Here is a 19465-nt window from a genome sequence, read left to right on the forward strand (position 1 = left end):
AAAGCAATCTCAACCTCAAATCACAGCAGAAGTACATAAGAAAGCAAGCCAGATGCTGTGAAAAGGGTGGAACATCGAAAGATTCTCAAAGCACAAAGAAAAAAAAAAATCATAGCACTGAGCAAAGCTAAGAGGTAAAAGGCAGAACTGAGACCTAAGCACGGTGTGAAATGCAGGATCCCACAGAAATTGGGAATGCTAAAAAAAGGCCAGAAGCACTGTAGGAACTAGCTACACTCCAGAAAAAGAGCTACAAATATACAGGAGGAGGGCAGAAGCTGTGAGGTTTGCGTGCTGCTCCAAAGTTGCTGGACTCCTCTAAGACTCCTGCTCACTTACACAATTCGCTGTGAAGTATTCTGCCTGGAAACATCTGTCTGGTACACAATGGAAACCCCTACTGTGCAAGCTGCGTAGAAAAATAAAATGGAAACAGAGATATCATTAGGGCCAACCTGCACACTCAGAGTGATTAAGGTAGTAAGTGTTCCATGTTTTTCCATACTGAGCAGTAGATCAGTCTTTTCAATAGCACTCAAGTGATTTTTTTCAGATATCCAGTTTAAAAGCATCTACAATACCCACATCCACATAATAAACGTACATAGAAATAATCAAATCCCTTTATGGTGTCCAAAGATGGACATCCCTAGAGTTCAATAGAATAGATATTCGTATGCCATACATCTTTAAGACTTATAGCTAGTTTAGCATTATAAAGAACAGGTACTACCATGATAGAAATCATTCTTGCTCCATTCTTCCTTCTTAACTAGTAGGAAAAATAATTTGATTAACAGAAGTAAGTATGGGCAGAGGTGTAGAGGAAGCATATAAGTAATGACATTGTGGTTTTTCGTAGAGTTCTGGATGCAGAGTTCTGGCACAAGTGGGTACTACAGCCATTGACTAACTCCTATAAAGACAACTCTGATAAGATACACTCACTTATTTTGGTAAGACTGGCAATACCCAGCATACAAGTGAGCTGAGCACCACGAGGTAAGCCACAGCATCAGTCATTCAGCAATAAATGCTAGCACATATGCAGTTCAGCCTTAACTCACTAAGCTGACACTACCTTGCTCATAATATGCCCTATCGCCAGGTAAGAGCGTGATTCAAAGCTGCACAAGCAGACTAGTTGCCCTAAGGTGAGCTCATACCAGGGGTTCCCCCTGAATAGCTCATTCAAGGGTCAATACCCTTGCAGGTAAATGGTAACACCAAGAGTACACATGGACAAATCTACTGTACCTCAATATTATCTGGGCTGACTGAGCTCAGAAGTACCACTTTTATTCATTTACAAACTAAACAAAATGCTACACAAAACAGAATAGCCAAAAATGCAGTGTTCGTTCATGCAATCATCATCTGTTAGAGTTTGATACCGTACTTATTTTTTATAAATACGTCAACATGTTTGTCATATGACAATCGTATAAACCAATTTCAACTGAGGCATGTATATGGTTCCTATTTATGTCCTGCAGCAGAGCACAAGTGATTCTGATATACCTCCAGCAGTGGGTGTTCATTGTAGGGTACACATAAATTATTTTAACGGAATAATACATCTCCAAGGACATTTTCATGGATTAGATGTCAGGAATGAAATATTGCATTTCAACTCAGTTAGGACCTTAAAGAATGAATATAAAGACAACTATTGAGAGGTCTGAAGAACACAATTGATTTCTTTGCAGTTTTAACTGAGGCACTTTATGCAGTCAAAGAATTTCTATTTCAGGTTTTCATTACATAAAATTATGTATGAAGTTATGTAAAGATGTAACACTGACCATATTTTAAGTTTATGAGAGAACTGCAGAATATCTGATATAAAAGCAAGTTGTGTTTTAGCACTGCATTTTAAACACAGAATTTTACACTCAATTACTGTGAAATAAATTACAATTATGATCTATAGTTCTTTTTGCAGTAGCTTGACGGTCCTCTACAAAGTCAGAAATTAAAAATCAGAAGGAAATAAAGAGGCCAAATTCCAACAAGAGCCCTATAAAGCAGGCAGAAGTTATATGTTTGGAAGGTACTTTGCTGCAGGCAAATGACCGCCAGCATTCCAAATCAATGTGTGAGGCAACTTACTGCAAAAGTTTATTTAATTAGATAACAGACTGTACTCAACACAGAGAATATTGTCCAAGAGGTGTACCATGGGATTCTGATCATGATTCTGTGATTTGGGTACTACTCTAATAACAAAATCACACCATGTCTGAAATTTAAATTTCTTACAGAAAAGAAATATAAACCATTAATTGCAAAACATATGCAGAGTTCTCATAGCACACCATATTAGAATACCTAACTTGTTTTCATAAAAGCTTGCAGCAGTTTTGAGAGTTATTAATGCTGTTTAAAGAAAACATTCAAGACTGAAAACAACAATAAATGGGAAGAATATGGTATCTATGAGTAGTATGTTCCATTTCGTGGGTATTACCTGAACGTCATCTGCTTCTACCCATTTGGGACCACTGTCATCAACCTGTGCCCTCTCAGGGAATGAAAAAATAAAGCAATTGTCAAACAAAATATAGTTTTATAAACAGATTGCTTAGTATCATAAACATTTCATAAATAGGCAGAACTGTTTTTTTAAAGTATTATAGCTCAAAACAATCACCACCCTTTTGTATCATAACAGCTGTAAAAGATGACAGTTTTCCAAATACTGCATTGGTGGAGTTTCACAAGGTCTTCTTGGGATTCGTGACATTGTGAGGGACGGCCAAATGTTACAAGCAACAGGATGCTAACAATAGAGAAGGGTCAACTACATGATCCTTTGCCCTTCTAGCTGGAGCTGACAATTCACATCGAACTGCTCACTGCTTCTAAAAAACTCCAGGCAAGTGGGTCATTTCTTCCAATTGGTTATCCCCAGAGAGAAGTAAGAGATGGGGGAGGAAATACTGTGGCCCAGAGGCCCTGTGCCGGCTGGTGGATCAATGGCCAGTGTCAGCAGGCTTCTATTTAATGATGCTCGAACCAGCGCCAGCCTCGCTAACGGCCATACTTACCACTGATACCCACACACAGGAAACAGGGTTCTGGAAAGACCAAATAATTATCTCATTTTGCAGTATGTGGATTTTTTTTTTTTTTTAAGTTATATGCCTTGCATTTGATGCTCATAGGATCAGTCCTTAGATTTTAACAAAGAAAACATGTTCACATTCACAACGGTGCAACATGACAATGCAGGGCAGCTAACAGCAAGTACATCTATGTGACTACAGATCAACTTGCAAACATTTCCTATAAAGAAGCATGCAGTGTTTTGTAAGCCTTCCATATATATAAATGTATATAAAATTATTATTCCATATATATTAAACATTTTTTAATGATAATTTTAATGTGAGAAGTGTTTGGCAAACAAACCAAAACCCACAAAAAACCCAACAACAAAAACACACCACGGGAAAATACAAAAACAAGATAGCGGACAACCCTTGTCCTATTTCTGCTCTTTTACAGGGACCAGGTTGTCGAAGTCATCTCCATATCCATGTAAGCTCTGGAGTGGAAGAACTAAATTACAGAAACAAGATGACTGTACATGGTTCTTCAAATTAGTGACTTACTATCAGTATTGGATATTCCATGCAAACTACCTACAAAGACTCTCCCACCTGAGGCAGGATTTTTCAGCCAGACCATGAGGTAGTCCCCAAACACACAGTACAGATCTCAGCTAAAGGAGAAAGGACAAGCAGCCTGTCCTTTGAATTCAGCCTAGTGTGTACTGCAGCTGAAGATCCTGTATTTCCAAAGCCTATCACACAGGCTACAGCATTAAAAACACTCTCCACAATAATAATGCTTTAAGACCCCTTTTTTCCCTACAAACTTGTTAAAAGTTTGTTGGGGTTTTTTTAAGGTCCTCAGAAAGCTGTCTTACGTCTGTCTAGCAGAGCTTCTGCCTTGGAGGAATTCCCTTCCAGCTACAGGTGGAAGCATGACAGCTGCTCAGAGAGGACTCAAGCACAAGTCCTTCCTTGGGGCTTTATATCAGTGCAACTGCATTTGGCTCTTCCTATGCTTCTGAAAACACACTTTGAATTTCTCCTGTCCAGTGAGGAAAACGTAGAGCAGGAAGAATTTTAGTCCTAACAGATCACACTGTGGAGAAATCATTCTCTAAAATAAATGTTTTCAAACAAGCAACAAAAATAATTTTTGCTAAGAACGCATATTGAATCCTGCAAAATTAAATTACCTTGTAAGATAGTCTTCCACAAGAGTAAAAGCTCCGAATCATTTGCAACTCCTCTTTTATTTTTTAACCTTTTGAATTATATTAACATTACAAATGAATAAAAGTCAGAAGAAATGCTACCACGGTGGACTTGATGTACATCAGAGACGTGTGTTTACACAGTACCTCTAACTTTCCTGTTTCCCAGCATCAGAGGGTCTGACCTATGTGGCTGGTGCAGGGAAGCACGAGGAGAGAGCGGCATGTGCAGCTCTACCCCGTGCCAGTACCTGTTTGGAAGCGAACGCTACACAAGGCATGCTCGGTCACCATGTCCCCTCCGCCGCCTGTGCTGCACTAATGTGGGATGAGGCAGACAAAGGACCCCAGCTGCCAGACAGCCCGGACAGCTGTGATACCCCACAAGCAGGTCCAGGGAAACACATGCCTTGTAAAAGCTCCAGTACACAAATGATACACAGCCGCCTCTGCCATCCTGCCAAATTGGTAACTGTTAAATGATATTTTGTAAGATCAGGAAAATATTCTTGGTTTAAGGGAATTGTCTCATCAGACTGAATTTCTCTCGATTTTGGATCTTCCAAGGATTTTTGTTTCCAAGAAGTTTGTGGTCAGAAGTTTCAAATTTTGAGTTCTCATGGGAAAATTTACTAAACCCAACTACGACTCTGAAAACTACACACACACAGAGGTCATTTTCCTCCTCAAATTTCAGTTTTGATAAATCTCTCTAGGCAAGTTCCTACCAGCAGGTGAGAGTTTAAAAATAGAGTTCCCATGATGTATTGGGTCTGGCTGAGATGGAGTTAATTCTCCCCACAGCAGCCCTCATAGTGCTGTGCTGTGTATTGGTAGCTAGCAAACTGTTGATAACACACCAGTGTTTTGGCTACTACTGAGCAGTGCCAGCACACATCAAGGCTTTCCAACATTTCTTTTTCCCCAGCAGCAGGCTGGGGGTGGGCAAGATCTTGGGAGGGGACACAGCTAGGACAGCTGACCCAAACTGACCAAAGGGATATTCCATACCATATGATGTCATGCTCAGCAGTAAGAAACTGAGAATAGGGGGAGGAACAGGGCGGGGGCATTTGTTGTTTTTTTTTTTTTTACAATGTTTGTCTTCCGGAGTAAGGGACACACTTACTGAAGCCCTACTTCCCAGGAAGTGGCCGGACATCGCCTGCTGATGGGAAGTAGAGAATAATCTTTGCTTTTTGCTTTGCTTCCGCGCGCGGCTTTTTGCTTTAGCTACATTAAACTGCCTTTATCTCGACCCACGAGTTTGGGATTGTTTTTTCTCCATCTTCCTTTCTCCCCTCCCTGCCTTGCTGAGGAGGCGAGTGATAGAGCGGCTCTGGTGGGCACCTGGCCCCCAGCCAGGGTCAACCCACCACACATGACCACCAGTTACCCTGATACATGTTAGCCTCCTTCCCATCCCATCCCTGGTGGTAAGCTACCTTCCTCAAGGGAGGGTCCAGAAGGCAGAAACACAAAGTTATGTTCGGAATCCTGACTTCCCTGCTTCACCAAGGTGGACAGCACTGTGCTCTGCCAGGAAACATCTAGTAGATTTAAAAGGTAACAACTGAGAATGTTGAGGCCATAAACAGCACAAACTTGTAAATCAAGTTTTACTGCCAAAATTTTTATTTTACACTCAAGTAGTAAATGAATATAGTGTACATGTCATACAGGATACAGAAGTACTACATGAACATATTTATTTGTTTGCAACAATGGTTTCAGAAAATAAAACATCGTAAGTTCTCTGTTTCAATATTTGACTTACCTTTATTGCAATACAAAGAACATTTGAGGAGTGGCAGGAGAACAAACAACAGCCATAATTTGTAACTGAGGAGTTTCTGACTGAACATAAGGAAAACAAGGTTTACAGTGAAGCTAACTAAGCATTGGAGCAGGCTGCCCAATCTCTATCCCTAGAGGTTTCCAAGATCCAACTAGCTGAAGCCCTGAGCCCTGGTCTGAAGTCAGCATTGACTCTGCTCTCAGCAGGAGGTTGGACTAGAGACCTCTCACAAGGTCCTTTACAATCTGAATGATTCTATGATTTGATTCAAGCACAATCAGCAGTCAAATTCAAACAAACCGATAAACGTTTCCCTTCTTCCCCTCTCCAAACAAAATCTTACCAGAAAATGCAATACTCAGCTTTAATGATCATCTTTACAACAGCCCAGCATTACTGAAATCAAAGAAACAACTGGCAAATGAAGCGTGCAGAAGAGTACCAACACCACACACTGAAAGGCAAACTAAGAGCCCTTGCATGATTTAAAATTATCTCTGTAACAGCAAACATACATTTTTAAATGTGTAAAGAGCAATAAACGACTGTTTAACAATCCTAAAGATCTTCCCAGTAGTTTTTAAATGGGAGATTTCCTATTCTCTCTGAGAAAGAACATGACAGGAATGTAAGCAGGATAGCATCAACATCTAAGTTTCCAAGTTTCTACTAGCCCTCAATACACTGGCAGTGCCATGTCCCCAGTAAATGCCCCAGGGAAGCCAGAGAATGAGGAGCTAGGAGATGGAGAGGAAGCAGGGAGCCCCAGAACATCTCTGCTCTATCTTGGGGACCATTTCTGTCCAGTTTGAGGCCTCTTTCTGTTGCTAGCATTTAAATGCAAAGCAAGCGCAAGTATCAAGGAAGGCCTCAATGCACCTGATTTCTTATTTTTATTTCCGTACGGACAGAAGATTTCTATTAGACAAAAAGGTGTAAGGCCTCCACCCATCATTAAGGCAGCTGTAGAACAAATTAACTAATGGTATGACATGACACAAGCTGGCAACAAAGAATAAACATAAGATCTGAAGAATACTAAAAAAGTCTTTGTTTTGTGCCTACAAGCAACTGATCCGCTAAAAGAAAAGAATTATTCTGGTGCAAATAAGCAGTGACTAAATGTGTGTATACCCACACACACCAAACAATCTCATATTCAACTCTATAGCCTACAGTCCCCAAAGTTCTTAGTTTCATGGAGAATTTTGCTTCTCAACCTCAACATACATATAAGGATAATTATGAGCAAAGATCAGACGATTTGATCAACAGTGAATCTCTGCAAACACACAGTCTTCCAAAAATGAAAGCCTGCTAAAACTGATAGTCAGATAGTGCACCGACACAGAAAGCCATGCACCCCACCACGCAGACAGACCTGATTTAGCTTTAAATGAGGGTAGCGTGGACAGAGTAGTAGTACAGCACAACACTCAATTCTAGACCTAGAGAGCAAATAAACGTTTGGCTGTTGATAAAAACTTGCAGTATTGGTTCAAGTATACAAGCTACCTCATTTGCAGCTGGCTCAACTGTACCTACACTACCCTGCAGCGTAACAGAGCGCACCTTCAGTTAGGCAAGATACAGAGCGCAGCAAACCAGAGAAGCCAGTGTAAGGGTGAGACAGTAACACAGAGGAGCATTGTGCCCAACACCCTGGATCCAGCCAGTGAAGCTCTTAAGCACATTCTTATTTCAAGCAATGGTAAAAGCACCGAAATCAAGTTGCTATAACAGGAAAACCACTGTTAACTGTACATGCAGAAACAAGACAAGACAAAGTTACACAGAGGAAACACAAAGAAATGAGTGACAAAAACTTAGTTTTCTACCGCTTCAGATATAAAATCAAGGCCCAAATTCAAGCACTTTTGAAGTACTTGGAGGAACAGAATCTACTCCAGCTCTATTGTCCTGAAATAAGACCAAATCTGAGGGACTCAAGTGTCTAAGAAAAAAAAAAAAAACCTGAAAACAAAACCCAACAAAACAAGTAGTAATTTGGTGGAGTTTCTTCTTCAGCACACAAAACAGCTAAAGCCCAAAGACGGGAGTGTAGTCCTGCCAATTTTGATACTTTGAAGGGAGAAAAGAAGTCAAAATGACACAGAGGTTAAAACAGTGAAGATAAAAGATAAAAAAGAACACAGATAATGAAGAGGGCTGGAATCTGATACTACTAACTTTGAGACATTTGATATGCAGGCATGGGAGAAGTGTCAGAGAGAAAAAGGTTGTGGCCCTGGAAAACAGGCAAGTAAAATTGTCGGGGATGTTAGATAATAGTCTAGAGGGAGTTAGGAATAAAAACTCTTACCTACGAATCTAAACAGGTCTGAGACTGTGGCTGGATAGTCAAGGAATCATGTGGAGACAGAACTATGGGACAATCAAACTGGGGAAGGAAGCACTGGATTTTTGGGGTGTTCAAATTAAATTTTAAAGCCAAAAACTTGAAAACAAATTGGAGCAAGGATGTTTAGGTACATTAAATTAGGGGATGACAAATGAGGATAGTCATTTATCAGCAGTTAGGATGATGGGTGCCATCCCCTTCAAGACAGAAGGAAAAAACTTGGTTGCTAGTGAAGGAAATGAGAGGGGGATTTACACGAAGAAGTCATTCAATGAAAGGAGAAAGGAATAAAAGATACAGAAATAAAAAAGGGCAAACTCATACAGTTAAGAAACAGAGAAGCCCAGTTCAGAAACAGATTCTGAGAAGTAGAACAATTTTGAAAAAGATCTCATCATGTAAAAATCAGTATCAGTTTTGAAGACACATTTTGTATCAAGAATGAATGGAGAACCAAAATGAACAGCAAATCTGCAAGCAAGCTCAACAACAGAAAAAAAAAAGGTGGGATAGAAGTGGTTAAAAAGTCCATTTGGATGGAAAATTAAGAGGTAAGGCAGAGCTGAGTCCAAAGCTGTGTTGTGCTGACATACTCTTCAGAGACATTTGGAAAAGCAGGAATGGAAATTAAGAAATTACAAGAAAAAATGTCTGGGGAGAAGAACGGAAACAGGGCAATGTGAGAAGCAACCAAAGAAACCATGTATAGAGAAGCAGATAGAGATGAAAATAAAGACCAGAGAGTCAAAGGAAGTGAGGCCAATGAAGGAAGGAGGCAGCTGAGAAGAGTAAAGGAGTCAGAAAGGTTAATAGACTGGAGATCCCAAAAGGAGTGAGTGACAGGGTAGAGGAGAGAGAAAGACAGATAAGCTGAAAGAGAGCAGGTAGTGATCAGAGAAAGGGAATTTAGAAATGAGAGATAATAAAGTGAACAGTATTTAGTAAAGACAAGGTCATGGGAATGATTGAGGCAGTGAAAAAATCTGTTTAAAACTAGAAATCAAAGGTGTCGGGCTGGAAAAACAGAATGAAGAACAACGGGGTTAAGTACTTATCGGGGGGGGGGGGGGGGGACACGACACGAAACAAAACAGGCTTGCACATGGTGAGGGATAAAATTTGAGAAGACAGAAACGAGTTGAGTTTAGCAAAGTCAAAGAAAGATGCGAACTAATGGCCAGCAGCAAAACTAGACACAGAGGACTTCAAATCAGGAAGATAGTAGAACAGACAACAGGACAGATGAAGCAGCAGCAGTGGACGACAGGAATCGTAGGACTTCAGAAGTGACCTTGAAAGGGAAACATTTTTTTAAAAACATCAACTGAAGAACAAGGTTCAGGGAAGGGAATAAAGTTTGGAAAAGAACCTTAAAAATCTGTATTTGAGTCATGTTCAGAAACGTCAGTAACACCCCACTGGGTGTACCCAGTGCCTGTATTTCTCTCCTTGGGTAATCTTGGCAGAAAGGTTTAGTTATTCACCTAGACCACACCAGAGATCAGAAATTAAGACGACGAGCACTGCCACTGGCTAGATGATGTGGGGATACGGCAGGGTTGAAAAAAATTTTCGACTGTTAAAGAAGTATTAAAAGTGATGGAAAAGCAGTGATTTGAACTCTGCTATCCAACACCTTTACTTCCAGATTAAATTAACTCTCCACAAAGCAAGACTTGAAGGCTTTCACTGACTCTCCTTCACGTCAACCTCCTGTTCCTAGAAGCTCAAATACCTGACACAGCATTCACCACCAGCATTCAAACTTAACCATTAAGATTCTCATCTCACTGTATAACAGCGAAGACTGATATTAAGTGGACAGATTGCTGAAAACAAACATCACTGCGATTTTGGGTCCCATTCAGAGATATCTGAGAACCACTGGCATAAGAAGTCCTCCTCCATTTCCAAGCCTCTGTCAACAATTTCACTCTATGGCTTTCTTAATCATGAGCATGAATAAAACACCAGCCTTCTCAGACACTTCTAATACTGTATTTCATCTTCCAGTATATTGGCATGTTTTTAAAGTTTCTGCTCATTCCAAAAAGATGACATACTTCTATTGCTTGCTCATACAATTGGTAAACTGGATCATTAGAGTGCAACAGAAGAGGGTTGCATAAAAACACATTATTCCCTGCTACCAAACCAATGACATTCAGAAATGGTAAGAAGTGAGCTGAGCATGTCATTTTTATATACCCTACTGATTACTATTTATTCACATGTGTATAGGAGGTTCACTCAAAATTACTGAAGTTACATAAAACCCAGCCTAGCTATAAACAAGAGCTCACAGGACTGGGGCCATAACGGGAACTCTTCATTATTTTTATGTTTTTCAGATATTTTCATATCAGTTTGAAAATAATTTTAGATTTGCTTTTAAATTTTAGATAAAAACACTCTTTTGGATTAATTATGACTATCTCTGATGTAGTATAAATGCTTGACAAATAATACAAAAAAGATTTTTTTTAATGTACTGTCTTTTGTTACAGTCAAGAAAACTCACCTATAATCAACTACTGGAAGCGGTAAACTGTCCACAAGATAGGTACCATCTACTGTAATATATATATATATGTATCTGTAACAAGAAAAGTTTGAAAAAATATCATACAAACACTATCATTTTTACATTATATTTAATATATGTATGTTTTATTTCTATTAGACTACTGCACAGCAGGGGAGCTTTCAAGACAAGACAAAGATTTTATACGATGCAATTCAAAGCACAAAGTTCACTCATAAAGCAAGTTAATACTGTAGCATTACTGAAATAAAAGGAGGAGCTAGTCAGACATTTTGGTTAGAAATATAACATGTTTTCTTTAAAGAAAATAAACATGTAATGCCACAGCTTAAAATAAATAGTGCCAAATGTCACCATCAACAACACATGAAAAATAGAATGGTGTTTTATAAAAGAAAATATTTTGGAAGTGTGTAGTCCACATGGGAGTGTTATAACAGACTTATTTTCATATGTTACTAGGTGCTTTACTTAGGGGATAGATTCTACAATCCCCAGTTATACAAGCAGTTCTACTAACCCGTATGGGATTCTTAATTATAAAGTTTGGTACCAGAGTCATCTGTACCATTCATTTTACACATTTTAAAATAGGAACAACTAATTTTTTTCCTCAGCACAAGATTTAATGATAAATACTAAAAAAAACAATAAAAATTTTAAATGCTTAAGTATGTGCATTTGCCAACTCTAACCCCTGATTTCTTCACACAATGTACCCTTCGGGGGGGGTGTGGAGAACCCAACAATCTATTATTGGTTTCTTTCAGGAAGAGTTCAATACTTCATACATAATATTAGATGCAAATAGCTTGACTGTGTTAGGGTTTAAGTGATTTTTAAATGTTCTAGTACATTTCAGAAAAAAATTGGTTTGAGTGCTTGTGCATATTAAGAGCTAACCCTAGCAGCAAGTATTGTGCTGCCTTTTCCAATACAAACTATTTCATTCTATGACATATGAACTATTGTTATAGAACATAACCATCACTTTTAAAATTCAATGATCAGACAATAAATGAAAACAAATCTAGAGGTTGTTAGACACTAACCAAGGTTTCTCAAATACTTCCTCCTCCCTACAACTTGTTCCACTGAAGTCCTACAGGATTAAGTATACACAGAAGCTAGACTGAAAACTAAGGATTCATCCTACAAAATCTGGAAACAAAAATAAAAAAAATGTATTAAGATAAGCTGATGATCTCACACATATTATTTAAAAACTACTGTATTTTGCCAAACAATTTCCATAGTAATTGTAGTTTTAAAAAAATGCAAAACCGGAAAAAACCCTGATCTAGCTTGAACGTTTCATCCACAAACCCCCCCAGCTGAATTTTTATTCTTTGAGCATTATAGCAAATCAAAAGTTAAAGCTGCAAAGGAAAACAAACAAACAAAAAAATCTGAGTGTGCAGGGAACTGACTGCATCTAGAACCTACATGTGTATGTACATAGCAGTGCTTTTATTTGAACTAACTTTTTTTTACCCACATAAAGAAAAATATTTAACTGACCATTAACAGCTTCTTTGCAATATCACTGATAATAATTATGTTTTGACAGTTCTGTATAAAAAGTTCAGTCTGGAAACTCAAGACATTTCAGTCCATTCTCCATTTTTACCACATTTAAAAAACAAGACAACTTCCTTCCTTAACAACAAAAATATTATTTAAGCATACCCAAAAAGGTACTAGGGTCTAACAAAAATACTCTGAATTTCCTTTTCAACTAATAAAGTATTTATAAGACATTTTGCATAGATATTTATTTCCCAAATGAAGGAGTGGCAACTTTCTCTTAAACGTAAAAGCTAAAATTTACTTTTGATAAATATAAAAGTAATTCTCAGGATACAGTATACAAAACCAGATATTCATGAGGAATACATTTTGTGTTATACTACACTATTGTATCTTTTCCAAAAGGTTTTCTGTATTTTAAAAAAAAAAAAAAAAAATTTAAATATACTGTAAGGCATTCAAATTATTTTAAACACAAAAAAAATCTACAGACAGTGACATATACATAAACAGTTGGGAAGTTGTAACTTAAAGATTGCAGCTTTTAATCAGACCTTCTCATAAACGCTAGCCTCAAAAGAATCCTATTCACTACAAGAAGCATCTGCATGGTTTTAAGACTTAACTATGCAGACTCCTATTGCCCCAGGGCAGTGCTGCACAAGTCTATTGAAAACGATCAGATTGCAGAATCAACACCTTAAATTTTCCCAGAAAACCTCCAACAAATGTTTTATGTGCATTATGACAGAATAACAGAAGAAAAAGGGATGTAACAAAAATTTCAGTGTGACAATTTTCCTGAAACTTTTCCCATCACATTTGGCAAGCAGAGAACTAATCCTATCTATTGCCTGTCTACTCTTACGCCAAGAACTGCAAACCACAATTCAATATAAAATACAATAACCTTCTCTAATAATTATGTCCTTCTTAGAACAAAGATTAAAATAAACTGTGCTGATTCATACTTTCCATAAATTACTAAAAAGGTGAGAGACTCAGACATTTTGCTTCTGAATAATAAGCCTAATATCTGTATCATGTGCAAAAGTGCAACTGTGTTTTAGAACTGAAGCCCAACTGAATACAATTTTGTTATTAAAGAAAATATACTTGAACCCACTTAACACGGAAAACAGTGGTTCTTGGTATCTTATATACTTTACATATTTCAATCTGTTGTAAAACTGCAAGTTAGTAAAAAATACAAAAAATAGAAATGAACAGAAAACAACAAAGCTTGTATATAAATTGGTTTACAATTCAAAGCACAACAGTAAGCTTCAAATAATTACATTTCAGTAACACACAGAGGTGGGATGATTTGCTCAAAATACTTGGTTATTTCTGCTTTTGTCTTCACGATCTGATGTCTGTTTAGCTGCTCGCAGTGTGTGCATGCATACGTTTCGCTACATCATAGACATAGGTTATGTCTGGTCGCTTCTCTGGATCCGGGTTGATGCACATATTAACTAATTGTCGCAGCTAGGAAAGGAAAATAACATGTAAGAAAGCAAATGATCCTGTCAATTAGTATTTATGCGTTATCAAATTCAAATTAATAAGAGTGGCAAAAATTAGCCAAACATAGCAATTCTGCATAAACACATACACTCAACCCTTCCTCTCTCGACACACACTGCACAGTTCTATGCAAGCACATATGCAACATACTCCCATGATTTTTACATTTTGTACTGTTGTCCAGAAAAACTGATGAGAAGACTTAAGTTTTAATCCTTTTAACACGCAACTTTAGACATGCATTTAGTCTCACAACAAGTCATTTGAATGAAAATTTCTGTGCTTTTGGAGGGCTATGCCAGCAAACTGCAGAAGGCTGAAGCTCACACCGAGAAGGAAAATTGGGACTGCTCGCTCATTCTCTCCCGATATGAGAGTTAGCCAGCAATAAATGGCATTGCTGTGTGACAGGTTCCAACAAACAAAAGGAAGCAACTCTCCTTACAATGCACGCTTAACCTGCAGAACCTCCTCCTGCTAGAGGCTACACGCGCATTCAGAAAGCGTCAGAACAAACTAAACCCACTGAGGGCTCTTTAATATAAAGGCTCCACATTTGACTGAGGAAATCTCTGAACTTAAAAGTGGAAGCTGGGAAAGCATTTTGGGGAAGTATCACATCATACTGGCCCTGTTACTCCACTTGCCCAATGTTGGAGACCTGATACTGGAATAAATAACCTTTGGTCTATGTCCCAGTATCTAGTCTTAGGATTAGATCACTCATTTTTTCTTTACGGAAAGAAGCACATAATTAACAAATATGTTCACAGAAGTCTCTATCTGGGAATAAACAAAGCACTATGACTAGAAAACACGGTATTTCCACAAACGCCATAATTTACTGGGCCTTCTATAGCGCACATATTCAGCAGAAGCAACCCTGAAGAGCCTTCACACCACTTGGATACTTCTCATTGCCTCCGCAAACTGGCAGAACAGTTGCAGGTTTTTCTTCCTCCCTTGATATGCCTAAGCACTTACAACATTAGAACTTAACTTGTCTGGATAGCCTTCTGATGGAACATCTATTTTAAATTGTGCGCACCTCCCAAGCATTTTGCAACACGGAATACACCTGCTTCATGATGACTTATTAGAATGTTTACCATCTTTTGCAAAAGCAACTTAATCAACTCTGAAGCTCTTCCTCTATGCTTTTTAGCAGCTTTGCTAAATTTCCCTATAGCACTGGGAGGGGGACAGGGGATGAACGAACAACAACAAACAAAAAAACACCTTGCGATCCACCCTTCTATGGCAATATGTCAAATTTGGTTCAGTCTCCCTCCCAGTACTATTAGGTGTGATTACTGAAAAAATCTGTAATTATTGCAACTAACGTAGAGAGACGACTTCACCACAATTATTCAAAAGTACCACAGATTGCATATTCAAATCTGCCATCAGAGAGTTTCCTTCCTGCTTTTTATAAAAAAGACCAAGAAGGATTTTAAATTATAATTACACTCCTTTCACTTTTCAGTTAATTTAAATGCATAGGAATAAGAAGTCCAGTAGTTAAGTAAAAAACATTGCATACCACTATTTAGAACTCTGTCCATTAGCCTTTGCAGAAACATTGTAAATTGTATACAATGTAGAGGTTTTTCATATTTAACAATATATAAACCTATCTCACTAGACATCCCTCTTCTTTAGCAAGAAGAGTTTAATATTTAAAAATGAGATCATTAATTCTGAAGATAGTGGTCAGATTTCTGGATTGAAAAGAAACATAAATAATCTGGAACAGACTTGCTATTTGAATCTTAAATATGCTAAGTACATTTTGACTAATGGACTTACAAAAGGCATCGTATTGCTTCTGGCAGCCAATAAATAAAATACAATACCACTGACAGGAAAAACTATTAGCTTGTAATAACTCCCGATCATTTGGAGACAAAAGTGCTGGGAATCACGAACAACTGTAAGAAATAATAATTGCCAACATGTAATAGAAATATGCAAAGCAAAACAATCTCCTGTAGAAGAAGCAGGTGGGACACAGTGTAAGCAACAGGCACAAAGTATTAGCAGCTTGCTATGCAACACCTCGGACAGACTGCATGGAAACCAGGCAAGACTGAAGAAGATCCAAAAACCCCAAGCCTGAAGTTAGACTCAAGTAAGTAAATATTGTGTAAAGAGAATACAAGTGTAATTTATCTGCCAAATATGACATCGAGTCTTGTACATATACATTTCTCTTTCCCTGTGAAGACTTCCATCTGTTCAATAGAACTACATACAGTAAATAAAGTCTTACTAAAAGACCTTGAAGGATTGAAACCTATAAAGCTACCATCAGAGGGGAAAGAGTATTCTTTCACCTCTTTTTACCCAGCCGTGTATCAACAACTTCACTGTAGGCAGAACAGCAGAAGTACACCTTCAAAAAATTTACCGCAGAAAAGCACGAGAAGCCTTGTTTACCTCCAGCAGGGTACTTTCTGTCTTTTCAATCCCGGCCTGTGGGTAACTCTGATTTTGTGTCCTAAACTGAACCTTGTCATCTAAAAATCAATCTCAGACTCAGTTTGTTAAGTCATTAAACAGGAAGCCTTCCTTCAAAGTTACTTCGTTACTTGTTACACTCTATTACAAATCAAAGCTTCAATAAAATGGCCGAGAAGATTCATTGCTCATGAAGACACTGTAGCAACACGGTACGCATAAGGCTTTAGGTCCTATTAATCCCTGTAAGTACGCTTGCAAAAGCCATTTACCCACATAGTCTCTTGACTGGTGGCTTTCTGCAGCTTATTTTTTACCCTAACCAAAATGCCTATGTAGCTATTATTGCTAGGATGCACGAAAGGCTCTACAAGAATACATTCACGGTAAGGGACAGTCACTGAATCAGTTTACTCAGAAATTCTCTTCCCAACATAGTGCACGAGGTGAGCTCAATTAGTGACAAACCTTCACTATTACTGTAATGAAATAAACTGGAGTCATAGATCTCTTTTGGCTATGAGTCTTAATGTTTAAACGTTGGTCACTGCTATTACTGCAAAATCTCCTTTCCCCTTCCCAGTCCAGAATCTTGGTTTTAAGGCAGGAACGCTGAGCTGATTATGCCTGGCATGCTGCACAATGATAGTACAGATTCCTGAGTAATTTAAAAATCCTCGAGCTCTTTTGAGCCTTGTTATTGAACAGCAAACCTTTGGGAAAAGGTGAATTAATTTTGCTGTACAGGATGAAAACAGTTAAACAGGAAGACAGCCTCTCAGGACTGAAACTGGGACCACGCTGGATGCCAATACTTGATGATAGCACTATTCCTTTAACTCCTACAGGAATATCCATTTCAATAAACCTGAAATCCATTTGTCAACCCCTCTAGTATTAATAAAATTTCCGATATAGTAGAAGAGGTCGACAGTACCATGGGAAGAGGCACTGGGATTCTCAACTCAGACTATCATTAGAGATAGAGTAATTTTTTATTATCTAGCACAGACTGGCCAACAGGCAGAGCAGACTTACGACTGAGCTGGAGGGATCTCCTGTTGCATCCCCAAGCTGCAAACTTCTTCAGCTGCTTATTGTTCTTAACCTCCTCTGTGCACTTAGCACAATGACTGTCTTTAGCCTGGAGCTGCACCTGACACGGGAGCAGTGGGACACACTTTCTTTAACTTTAGCAGGTTTTTCAGCTATGAAAGAAATAGTTATCACTCAAGTTGGGGAAGGGGAGGGAAGACAAAACTATGACAGGCAAGTACTCTGCATTGCTAGCCAGCTGAAAAAAAGAAATTTTCATATATAGAAAATTTTGGATGGGGAAAAAAACCCAAACTCTTCTTACTCTGAATAGGAGATCTTCCTGAAGTCCTTTCTCAGTGCTGTTCTCCAGCTCTTCTGGTGGCAACTAACACTGCCATTCTAGACCTCCTGGCTCATTCAGCCTTCGCACCTGGGTAGGAGGCTGGCTATGGACTTTAGAGGAAGTGCACCTCCATCAAAGGGGAGACTGAAAAAACTTCATCTGTCATGAAAGCAACATGATACTAACATTGGCTGACAGGATTTTAAGAGTATTGACTGGGGGTGGCAAGGGAGCCCCAGCTTTGCACTCCCTAAAGCAGAACAGCTTTCAGTAAACGCTAAGTACTCACCCTAAATACCAGACATTCTTTAGGAATATTCAAAAATTGAAATAACCAAAGTTGTTAAACATTTGAAAACCTTGGCTTATGACTCTACTGCTGAAGCAATAGTTTATGAAAATGCATCTTAGGTTTTAAAAAGAAAAATTATCCATCTGTCCACCTATCTTAAGGTGCATCTTTCTGTCATACTATTCTCTGATGACACACAGATGTGATACATTACTAATAGGTTAGTCTTACAGAGTTCAAAATTTAGAAAACTGTCATATCTTAAAACTCATTAAAGTTTACTTTAAAAAAAGTTTCTCTGAAAAACACTTGTCATATTTTGTAATGAAAGTATTTACAGTCCTATATCAGAGGATGCAGAGATCAACAATCAGTGAAATTTTTCTTTCAGAAAATTCTTTGTTATAAAATATGAAGTGGTTTTCACTGTTCAGTGATCCCTGATCTTTACTGCTCAGAGGGCGCTTCCAACCTGGTTAAAGGTTTGATATCTAAATTTCCAGTGCAGGTGAAACATTTAGGACAGTATCCTAATCTGACAGATAACACTTGTTTGTTTATATTTTTTTTAGAGTTCATGCCAGCACAGTATTTTTTTTTCATACAAATGAGAAAAAAAAAAGGTATATTTTGGTGCAATAACTAATAAACAGATCTATTTTTCCATGTACCTTAGCAAAGACACATCTTCATACCAGAACATTAAAACTGTTCCCATTACAGTCTCTATAGTTGATTACTTCTTTTAAGTAACGATTTTCATACCTATCTTCATACGTATCATAGCTCTGATTCTCTAATTATGTTTTAAAGTAACTTATGTGTATTTTGCAAATAACTGGTTTATCATCCATGGTGCAGAAGTACATGCCTGCTTAGAAATAAAGAAAACGTAACATGTTGCGCTTTGCATCTGTTTTCAACACTGGAAAATATACAGATGTAAGTAAAAGGTGGAATGTCTTTCCCCATCCAAACTCTAGGACCTTCTATCTGGGCCAGACTTTGATATTTGCCCGTTGGCTGGGAATCTGCATATCCAACTTCACACTTAGCTGCAGTGAAGTAGCCCTGCAGGCAGGCCAACTTCAACGAACCACTAGTGGTATCATCATTAAAATCCTGCTGAAGGTCACCATGGAAACCGCCTGCTGAGGCTTCGCTGCTGCACTCAGCATCTCCTAATCAGCTACCATGTGAAATGCAAATTCAGACAGTCTGAAAATTAGTCAAGAAGAATAGAGGATGAGGATGCAGATATGTGAAATATTCATGCGCTTCATGGAAAAAGGAAGAC

General features: G+C 38.3%; 1 protein-coding gene across 3 annotated transcripts in view; it reads right to left on the reverse strand.

Moving 5' to 3' along the window:
* Positions 1-11065: 11065 nt before the first annotated feature.
* The window catches only part of NEK7 (NIMA related kinase 7), a 72217-nt gene continuing 63817 nt past the window's right edge, over positions 11066-19465 (reverse strand). For all 3 annotated transcript variants that reach the window (XM_075760145.1, XM_075760143.1, XM_075760144.1), the window contains one exon: positions 11066-13996. In XM_075760145.1, the coding sequence (XP_075616260.1) occupies positions 13886-13996 (111 nt within the window). In that variant the 3' untranslated portion in view covers positions 11066-13885. The remainder of the gene's footprint in view (positions 13997-19465) is intronic.

Source organism: Balearica regulorum, chromosome 8 (assembly GCF_011004875.1).
Source record: "Balearica regulorum gibbericeps isolate bBalReg1 chromosome 8, bBalReg1.pri, whole genome shotgun sequence".
In the NCBI taxonomy this organism is placed as follows: domain Eukaryota; kingdom Metazoa; phylum Chordata; class Aves; order Gruiformes; family Gruidae; genus Balearica; species Balearica regulorum.